Below are 11,142 nucleotides of genomic sequence, written 5' to 3' on the forward strand. Positions count from 1 at the left end.
CTCCTTGTCAATATCAAGGCATGGTCCCTCCACCAGCACCATGAACTGACCAATCCCCTTGGCGGATTGTAGGTCACTCAGTTCGCATACTAAACTGACCAATCCCCTTGGTGGACCATAAGTCACCCAATATGCATAGTCCCAGGCAATCATTCTCTGGGAATTACAAGACTATGGCTAGAAAGGCCATATAAATCAATTCACCTCAACATATCTCTCTTTGGTTATCTTCTTTGGGTGATTTTTTCTTAATCTTTCCAGTGGCTGTGATTGCTTGGAACTCTGTCCTTCAGTACTTAGGGTATAAAACCTCAGGTTTTCTACTGCTATTAGGCACCCTGCATGGTGCAGACTAAGGCTTGCCCTCAGGCTAGAAGCCATGGAGATGGGAATCTTACTTGGTGCCCTTCCCTTCTTCCAAGTGTCACCTTCTCTCAAGAATATACCTGCTCTTGGTTGCTCTCCAGTGTTGATATTTGCATTTTGTCTAGAGTTTATGGTTGTTGTATGTAGCAGGGTTTGTCCATAGGAACTTGCTCTCCCATACAAGAAGCATAAATGCAGACTTGAGACCTGCTTTCTCAAACTGCTGTCCATTTGATGGAGAATTTCTGAGTCTTTTCATGTGTAATAAAATCCATTCATTCTCTCAAAGTCAAAACTATGTTTATCTTGTGTTATGAGGAGAAATGCTTTTTTTAAAATAAAATTTAAAATGTTTTAATTTAAATATCTTATGCCTAGAGAAAAGGCTAAATGAAACTTTTAATTTATTGTAGTTGTAATTTGCCAGATTTAGGGCCAATTTTCCTGTGAAAAGTCAACAAGAAGTTATAGCTACAGACACTATTCACCATGATGCTTGAGAAGGGTACAATTAAATGTACATGCAAAATCATAACCTTGTTATCACTGGATTTTAAAAAGATAATAATTACAAAAATTAATTAATAAAAACAAAAAATACTGAAGCTAATACTTTTTGTCTTACTATATCCTAGAATACTGCGAATGCACTGGAAATTGAGAACAAAGTACTTCAGGAACAACTGAAACAGGCTTTACAGGTAAACGGTATCATGTTCCTTTAAAATTATTAACAAGTGGAGTAAATATATATAAAAAACTTTTCAAATGAATACTTTTTACCTTGTAAAATATTATCCTATTAGTCTATATATTATACTAGTTTATCAGGTTTAAAATATATTGATTTTATGCATTAGGAATATATTAATAAAACAATATTCATTTTAATCAGTGCTCAGCAAGCTGGGAAGAAAAGTAAATTCACTTAATCCAGTAAAGGAAATCTATTTCAAAATTATGGATAATATATACTTAAAAGTAAAATACTGCAGGCATTCTAATTAAGCTGCATTAAATTAGGATGTTGATTTTTACTGCTCTTTTTCAAATTCCAGCTAAATAAGAAATGAAAGAAGCTACAAACATTTTCATAAACTGATAGACAGAGGTATTCTTATTTGTAGACTATATAATTTTATTTCTGAAAAATGTGAGATAATCAACAAATTTATTAATGATACTGTTTAAAAAAATGCCAGACATAAAATAGATATAAAAAATCGGTAAGTTTCCTATTTGTCAGAAACAATCATTTAGAAAACATAATAGAAAAAATTCTATTCATAATGTTAGTCTAACATAATATTAGGACAGCATATCTAACAAACATATAGAATTTTATTTAAAGAAAAATATTTTACCAAGGGACATAGACAAACATTGAAGGAATAGAAATTTATGTTTTTGGTTTTGAAGGCTCAATGTTATAAATATTTCAGTTTTTGCCCAAATTAATGTACAAACTTAAAGCAATTTATTTCCAGAGATAAATGGAATTATTTTTCAATTTAACAAAATTATCATAAGACATATTAATATTAGAAACTGTGGTTATACAAAAAAAGAACAATTAGGAGGTATTTCTTCATCCAAAAATTAATATATAATGTAAAAGTACAATAACTAAAGGATTGTGGCACTGATTCTGGTACTGATTGGAAAGTCTAGAAACATATTCAAATAAATATAGTAATTTAGTATATTATAAACTTTTAGTTGTTAAAATTTGTCATAGGAGGATAAGATTTTATAAAAAGTAAGCTTTGGGAAAAAAATACATGTAAGGAAAAGTCCCCCAAGTGTCTGTCAGTTTGTTGTACTGTGGGGGCTTGCATGTTGCTGTGATGCTGGAAGCTATGCCACTGGTATTCAAATACCAGCGGAGTTACCCATGGCAGACAAGTTTCAGCTGAGCTTCCAGACTAAGACAGACTATGAAGAAGGAACTGGCTATCTACTTCCTGAAAAGAATTAGCCAGTGAAAACCTTATGAATAGCGGTGGAACATTGTCTGATACAGTGCCAGAGGATGAGCCCGCCAGGTTGGAAGGCACTCAGAAGATGACTGGGGAAGAGCTACGTCCTCAAAGTAGAGTTGACCTTAATGACGTGCATGGAGTCAAGCTTTTGGGACCTTCATTTGCTGATGTGGCACGACTCACAATGAGAAGAAACGACTGCAAACATCTGTTAATAATCAGAACATGGAATGTACAAAGCCTGAATCTAGGAAAACTGGAAATCGTCAAAAATGAAATGGAACATATAAACATCAGTATCCTAGGCATTAGTGAGCTGAGATGGACTGGTATGGGCCATTTTAAATTGGACTACTATGCCAGGAATGACAACTTGAAGAGGAGTAGTAATTCATTCATTGTCAAAAAGAACATTTCAAGATGGATCCTGAAGTACAATGCTGTTAGTGATAGGAAAATATCCATACTCCTACAAGGAAGACCAGTTAATATGACTGTTATTCAAATTTATGCACCAAGCACTAAGGCCAAAGATGAAGAAATTGAAGATTTTTACCAACTTCTGCAGTCTGAAATTGATCAAACATGCAATTAAGATGCATTGATAATTACTGATTATTGGAATGTGAAAGTTGGAAACAGAAGGATCAGTAGTTGAAAAATATGGCCTTAGTGATAGAAACAATGCCAAAGATCGCATGATAGAATTTTGCAAGACCAACGACTTCTTCATTGCAAATACCTTTTTTCAACGACATAAACGACTGTACACATGGATCTTGCCGGATGGAATCCACAGGAATCAAATCGACTACATCTGTGGAAAGAGACAATGGAAAAGCTCAATATCATCAGTCAGAGTAAGGCCAGGGGCTGACTGTGAAACCGACCATCAGTTGCTACTATGGAAGTTCAAACTGAAACTGAAGAAAATTACAACAACTCCACAAGGCTGAAGTATGACCTTGAGTATATCCCACCTGAATTTAGAAACCATCTCAAAAATAGATTTCGTGTTTTGAACACTACTAATGACCGAAGACCAGACAATTGTGGAATGACATGAAGGACATCATACGTGAAGAAAGGAAAGAAAGAAGAGACCAAAATGGATGTCAGAAAAGACTCTGAAACTTGCTCTTGAACATCCAGTAGCTAAAGCAAGAGGAAGAAATGATGACGTCTAAGAGCTGAACAGAAGATTTCAAAGGGCAGCCCTAGAAGACAAAGTAAAAGTATTAGAATGACATGTGCAAAGACTGGAAATAGAAAACCACAAGGGAAGAACATGCTCAGAATTTCTCAAGCTGAAAGAACTGAAGAAAAAATTCAAGCTGCGAGTTGCAATTTTGAGGGATTCTACCAGGAAAATATTAAACGACACAGGAAGCATCAAAAGAAGATGGAAGAAATACACAGAATCACTATACTAAAATGAATTGGTCGATGTTCTGCCATTTCAGGAGGTAGCATATGGTCAAGAACTGATGGTGGTGAAGAAAGAATTCCAAGCTGCACTGAAGGCATTGGTAAAAAACAAGGCTGCAGGAATTGATGGAATATCAATTGAGATATTTCAACAAACATATGCAGTGCTGAAAGTGCTCACTCGTCTATGCCAAGAAATTTGGAAGACAGCTACCTGGCCAACCAACTGGAAGAGGTCTATATTTAGGCCTATTCCCAGAAAAGGTGATCCAACTGAATGCGGAAATTATTGAACAATATCATTAATATCACATGCAAGTAAAATTTTGCTGAAGATCATTCAAAAGCGTGCAGCAGTATATGGACAGAGAACTGCCAGAAATTTGAGCTGGAGTCAGAAGAGGACATGGAACCAGGGATATCATTGCTGATGTCAGATGGATTCTGGCTGAAAGCACAGAATACCAGATAGATGTTTACCTGTGTTTTATTAACTGTGCAAAGACACTCGACTGTGTGGATCATAACAAATTACGTATAACATTGTGAAGAATGGGAATTCCAGAACACTTAATTGTACTCGTGAAGAACCGGTACATAGATCAAGAGGCAGTTGTTCAAACAGAACAAGAGGATACTGCGTGGTTTAAGTCAGGAAAGGTTTGCGTCAGGGTTGTATCCTTTCACCATACCTATTCAGTCTGTATCCTGGGCAGATAATTTGAGAAGCTGGACTATGTGAAGAAGAACGGGGCATCAGGATTGGAGGAAGACTCATTAACAATCTGTGTTATGCAGATGACACAACCTTGCTTGCTGAAAGTGAAGAGGACTTGAAGCACTTACTTATGAAGATCAAAGACCACAGCCTTCAGTACGGATTACACCTCAACCTAAAGGAAACAAAAATTCTCACAACTGGATCAATACGCAACATCATGATAAATGGAGAGAAGATTGAAGTGGTCAAGGATTTCATTTTACTTGGATCCACAATCAACACCCTTGGAAGCAACAGTCTAGAAATCGAAAAACTCCATTGCATTGGGAAAATCTGGTGCAAAAGACCTCTTTAAAGTATTGAAAAGCAAAGATGTCACCTTGAATACTAAGGTGCGCCTGACCCAAGCTGTTTTAGTCATCTAGTGCTGCTATAACAGAAATACCACAAGTGAATGGCTTTAACAAGAGAAGTTTACTCTCTCACAGTCCAGTAGGCTACAAGTCCAAATTCAGGGTGCCGGCTCCAGGGGAAGGCTTTCTCTCTCTGTCAGCTCTGGAGGACGGTCCTTGTCATCAGTCTTCCCTTGGTCTGGGAGCTTCTCTGTGTAGGAATCTCAGGTCCAAAGGACCAGCTCTGCTCCTGGCACTGCTTTCTTGGTGGTATGAGGTTCCAGTGTGTCTCTGCTCGCTTATCTCTTTTATATCTCAAAAGAGATTGGCTTAAGACACTATCTAATCTTGTAGACCTCATCAGTATAACTGCCACTAAATCTTATTTCATCATAGTGATAGAGTTTACAACACATAAGGAAATCACATCAGATTACAGAATGGTACATAATCATACAATACTGAGAATAGTGACCTAGCCAAGTTGACAAATGTTTTTGGGGACATAATTCAGTCCGTGACACAAGCCATGGTGTTTTCAGTCACCTTATATACATTTGAAAGCTGGGCAGTAAATAAGGAAGACTGAAGAAGAATTGACACCTTTGAATTGTGGTGTTGGAGAAGAATATTGAATATACTATGGACTGCCAAAAGAACGAACAAATCTATCTTGGAAGAAATACAACCAGAATACTCCTTAGAAGCAAGAATGGTGAGACTATGTCTCACACACTTTGGACATGTTATCAGGAGGAATCATTCCCTGGAGAAGGACATCATGCTTGGTAAAGTAGAGGGTCATCGAAAAAGAGGAAGACCCTTGATGAGATGGATTGATAGAGGGGGTGCAAAGTGGATTTAGACATAACAACAATTGTGAGGATTGTGCAAGACTGGGCAGTGTTTCATTCTGTTGTATATAGGGTCACTGTGAGTTGGAACTGACTCAACTAACAACAACAACAACACTGGGAAAAATAAAGTTAGGTCTCTATTATAAACAATGTATCATAATAAGTTGCAGATTGATTTAAGATCTGAAAGTAAGAATGAACTCTGTCTGAATATATCGAAGAAACACTGGGTTAACAGTTCTGTGACTAGAGCAAGGCTTTTTAAGCATTATACCACAAAGGAATATGTTAATATATCAGCTGTATATATATTGGCTGTAAGTTCTGTGGTCTTGGCTAGAGCAAGGTTTTCTAAGCATTATACCACAAAGGAATATGTTAATATATCATATATATATATATATACACACACACATATATATATATGTAAAACTTTTTTTATGGTAACACAATCATTAAATATAAAGAAAAAATGGATTTTTTTTACAAAATGTTTTATGTGAAGATTTTTTTTACAAACTTATAAATAACAGGAATTGCCTTATTACTTAAACAAAGGACACAAGTAGGCAAGGCAGAATTCAGAAACATTCATGGCCAGTACACGCACACAAATATATTCAACCTCACTGGTTATCAAATCAATATAATTTAAAATAACAGTGAGATACATTTTCTTTTACTTATAATTTTGGTCAAAGTTTAAGAAATGGAAATATGTATTTGTAGATGTACACTGAAATGAGCAGTCTTTCACACATCTCTATTATTAGTAAGAATTGATATGTTTCTGGAAGAAAATATGTAACAAAAGTTTTGGAAAGTACATACATAGCCTTTTCATTCATCAGTTCTACTTCTGAACATTGATATTAAAAAAGAAAAAAATGTACAGAGATTTTGTACAAGTGTGTATCTTGTGGTATTTTTAATAGGAAAAATTTTGAGATGACCTAAATGTCCATCAATAAGAAATTTGCTAAATATATTGTTAAATGTGCTATAACACTATCTCATGAAAAGAACAGATAATGGGAATATGTGTAGTATAATCCAATCTATATAGTTAAAAATACACATGTACACTAGCTATATTTAGAAATAACTAAAAAAAGATATACATCAAAATGTTGACAGTGATTTTTGTCTATGTGGTGAAATTTGTGAGCTTTCTTTTTGTTGATCTATATAGTCTTTCATACAAATAGCCTATTATTTGTATAATTAAATAAAAATTTTAAAAATTATCAAAAAGTTACATTTTTAAGAACATTTGTGTTCTAGAATAATTAATTTTCCACCTTTTGTTTCATTATTTCATATTGTGGATATTAGTTATTCTGGTTATAATTTATCACTTTTATAATATATACTTTATTAATTTTTATTGTGCCTGTAAAGTAATTGGAGCCTTAAAAAAAAATAATAGCTGGAGAACTTCCTGGGTATAAAAATAGCCCTCAAAGTGGAAAAAGTTTCTTCACAGTTTTTAATTTTACTTGTGGAGTTAAACTACGGATTATATTTCTGGCTTAATTTAGCTCCCTCCAATTCAGTGACAATAAAAGTTTGAGGAATGATTGTGGGCCTGAGTACATGCAGATCCCTAAAGGTTGTGGTATTGGCAGGAAAGTGCAATAGAAAATAATGCTTGATAACTGTTATTTTTTGAAAAACAGGAAGCTGAAAAAACTAAGCATCAGCTTGACTATCTTCTGAATCAAAGGAAGGAGTTACTTAAAAGTGAGCAAACTAAGACAGCCATGCAAATGGATATTAGTGAAGTAAAAGTTAAAGATTTAGATTCGGAGACTGTACCACTGGAGAAAGAAAGAAGAAAAACACGACTTTCAGATTCAGGTGAACACAAGTCAAATGATAGAATCCAACAGCACCCGCAGGTAAGGAAAGAACTAAAATAGGGACAATAATACATGCTGCAAGAAGTTTATCTTTCATGTTATTATTTATTTAATTTGTTTATATTATTTTTAAAAATTCCTTATACCTTTTTCCTGTTTTTGCTTGGACTTTTGCTTTTTACCCTCTGGATATGTCAATTCATTATTATCTTGAATATCAAGCTGTACATTAAATATGTATTGGTTTTCAATGATCATTTAAGCATCTGAGATCTGAGGGTGAGGAGGAAATAAGAGGTTGAAATACTAAAAACATTTTTCTATAAATTAATAAGATTAAATAGAAATGAAATGCTGTGGAAAAAACTCTGAAAATTATTTTTGTCTCTGTTGTGTTTATGTAGTACAGTGGTTTCAGAAGCTCTTTCTTGAACTTTGTTCGTATTTATTAATGTATTTATACCTTAGAAGAGTAAAACAGTCCACAAACAAGCAACTGGACTGATGAGAAATGAAACCAGTTAAAGTAAAGCAAAAGTTGTAGAGAATCTCAGGGGATAGAATTACAAACCCTCATGCAGTTCTACTTATTCTAGCAGTATGGCTCTCGCCGGGTCCTTCATTTCTTTAATAGTATTTCATATTTCTTAGTGCTCTCCTACTTATTTTCAGACTGAGAGTTTATTTGTATTGGAGATAGAAAAGCAAACCTAGGAAAAGATGAAGTAGCTAGTAGGATAAAACTGAACTGAAAGCCCAATCCTCTACCTTTTTCAAGAGGCTATGAGACTGTCACAAAATCCTTTTATCCTTGTTTTTATCTTCCCTCTTTTTTCATATTTTTATTGTGAACCACCTCAACTTCTTCCTGCAGAAATAAATAATAAAGAAAATTGCTCTGATGGAAAGAAAAATTATTGAGGTTATTAGGTCAGTAAGTCAATGAAGATATATGCGAGATGCACTGAATTGATTACAATATAAAAGCCAGTCTTTCTAGAAATGCAAGATCTTCTGTCAGTTGGTTTAAGGAAAAGGCAAAGGGCAACAACAATTTGAAATGTGCTAGTCATTTTCTATCTGTGTATATGTGGTAGTCATTTATACAACACTGTAAGATAGCTAGGGAGCCCTCGTGGTGCAGTGGTTAAAGCACCTGGCTGCTAACAGGAAAGTCAGTGGTTTGAAACCACCAGAGGCTCCATGGGAGAAAGATGGGGCCTCCATAAAGATTTTCTGCCTTGGAAGCCCTATGGGGTCATTATGTGTTGGAATCAACTTGACAGCAGTGGGTTTGGTTTTTGGGTAAGATAGCTATTAGCACCGTCATTTTAAAGATGAAGAAACTGAGGCTTAAAAAAGTTGAGTAAACTATGCAACATCGCATGGTAATGTTGAGCTAGCTTTCAAATTCAGGTCTTTCTGGCTCCAAAATCATGTCTGATAATGTCTTATTTGCTTGTCTATATGGCTTCATTCAGAATCCTCTCTTTGTTAAAAGTTTGTTTTCTTTAACTTAATTTTATTTATTTTGTTTTTGTTATTGTTGAGAACATACACAGCAAAGCATACACCAGTTCACCTGTTTCTGCATGTACAATTCGGTGACATTGATTACATTCTTTGAGTTGTACAACAATTCTCACCTTCCTTTTCTGAGTTGTTTCTTCCCCATTAAGATAAATTTGCTGCCCCCTAAGGTTAAAATCTTTAGAGTTGCTGTTGTCAGTTTGATCCCATATAGCCCAAGCCCAAGCCCAAGCCCATTACTGTTGAGTAGATTCTGACTCATAGTGACCCTATAGGACAGAGTAGAACTGCCCCATAGGGTTTCCAAGGAGCAGGTGATGGATTTGAACTGCTGACTTTCTGGTTAACAGCCGAGTTCTTAACCACTGCACCACCAGGGCTCCAGAACTATATAAATAATAAATAGTTTGCTCAGTAATACTCAGATTTTAATGGTTTCATTTCTGAAGTCTAATTATATGCAAATTCATTCTGAAAAACCTCACATTAGAACCTGAATATACAAATACCGCAACCTTGTTTAGTAAATTACAAATGCTTAAAAAACTGGTCAGAATAAGTAAATTCTTTCATAGTTATTTACTTCAAATGAAAGTGTTTCAGAGGCTAGTAAATCTTTTTATCATTTCATATGGAAATAATTTGATAAGGTTGGCAAAGATGTACGAAACATAAAAATGAGCTAAGAGTATTCAAGTTATTTTAGTTTTGAGTTACTAACACTGAACAGAGAATAGTTTTCATCAGTTAAAGAACACCTTGATTATATGCTATGCAAAATGTTAATGCCAAAATGAACAATAACTACTCACTTGGGTTTTTCATTCTGGCATGCTTCAAGTAGATAACATCAACTCAGTATGACACAATGCATCCAGATATTCAGTAATAAAAATTAGATAACAAAAATAAAACAAGATTATAGAAGGCACTCTGATATACAATATTAGAAATTAGAATATTAATACAAGAGGATGCAATATAGCCAGATATTGGCAGTAGATTGATTTAGGTAGGAATAAGCAATCTTAAAAAAATTAGCAACCTTCATCCCTGGTGGTATGTTAGTTAGCATATAGGCTAGCTGTTGTGACAGCTAGACCCAAATGTATAATGGTTCAATCATAATATAGATTTATTTTCTCATATAATAGTCCAAGGAAATTCAGCATCAGTAGTGGTGGTAGGAGTTCTGCTCCAGAAGGTCATTCAGGTATCCTAGTGTATGGTGGCTTCTGGGTTGCCTTGAGCATAAACATCCAGCTACCAGAAGATAAAAGAGCATGGAGGACCAAATGTGAGTTGTTTTCATTGACCAGGCCTAGAAGTGGTACACATCATTTTCTCTCACATTCCATTGGCCACATTTAACTGTAGAAGGGACTTAGAAATGTAGACTAGGAATGTGTCCAAGAAGAAAAGAAAATGAGTTTAGTGAACATCTAGAAGTCCTTTAAAGATAAAGCCAGCTAGCTAGTCTCTTTAGAAAAGAAACCTGAGTTGGGTGAAATTCAGGCCTGGGATAAGACCTAGAATTAACATTTATGCATTTAAAAAAAGGAAAAAAACAAAACCCACTGCTGTCAAGTCGATTCTGACTCATAGCGACCATGTAGGACAGAGAACTGCCCCGTAGGGTTTCCAAGCAACAAATGGTGGATTCGAACTGCCAACCTTTTGGTTAGCAGCCTAATACTTAACCACTGCACTACCAGGGCTCCAATTTATGCTATAGGAAATATCTGTTTGGGAGGTAATAGACATTTATACTGTAAGAAATATCTATTGAGGCTCTGGCAAGATGGCGCTCTAGGCAGAAACACCACGCCGTCCCTCCACAGCAAAGATCCGAAGAACTAAGCCAAACAGAGAATGCAACAATCCCGAAACCCTAGAACATCAAATGAAGAGATAAAGAACTCAGACGAGCACCAAATGGAGTGAGAATACTGAAAGAGAACGGAGAGTGAGGAGAGATTCATGCAGAGGTCCCCTACCAGCTAA

At 35.2% G+C, this 11,142-nt stretch overlaps 1 protein-coding gene across 1 annotated transcript in view; it reads left to right on the forward strand.

Moving 5' to 3' along the window:
- The window catches only part of CCDC7 (coiled-coil domain containing 7), a 138,676-nt gene extending 130,543 nt beyond the window's left edge, over positions 1 to 8,133 (forward strand). Inside the window, exons 14-16 of the mRNA XM_023741975.1 lie at positions 1,002 to 1,067; positions 7,426 to 7,647; positions 8,077 to 8,133. Coding sequence (XP_023597743.1) covers positions 1,002 to 1,067; positions 7,426 to 7,647; positions 8,077 to 8,133 — 345 coding nt within the window. The remainder of the gene's footprint in view (positions 1 to 1,001; positions 1,068 to 7,425; positions 7,648 to 8,076) is intronic.
- The last annotated feature ends 3,009 nt before the right edge of the window (positions 8,134 to 11,142 follow it).

This window comes from Trichechus manatus, unplaced genomic scaffold (assembly GCF_000243295.1).
Source record: "Trichechus manatus latirostris isolate Lorelei unplaced genomic scaffold, TriManLat1.0 scaffold00195, whole genome shotgun sequence".
NCBI classification, from domain to species: Eukaryota; Metazoa; Chordata; class Mammalia; order Sirenia; family Trichechidae; genus Trichechus; species Trichechus manatus.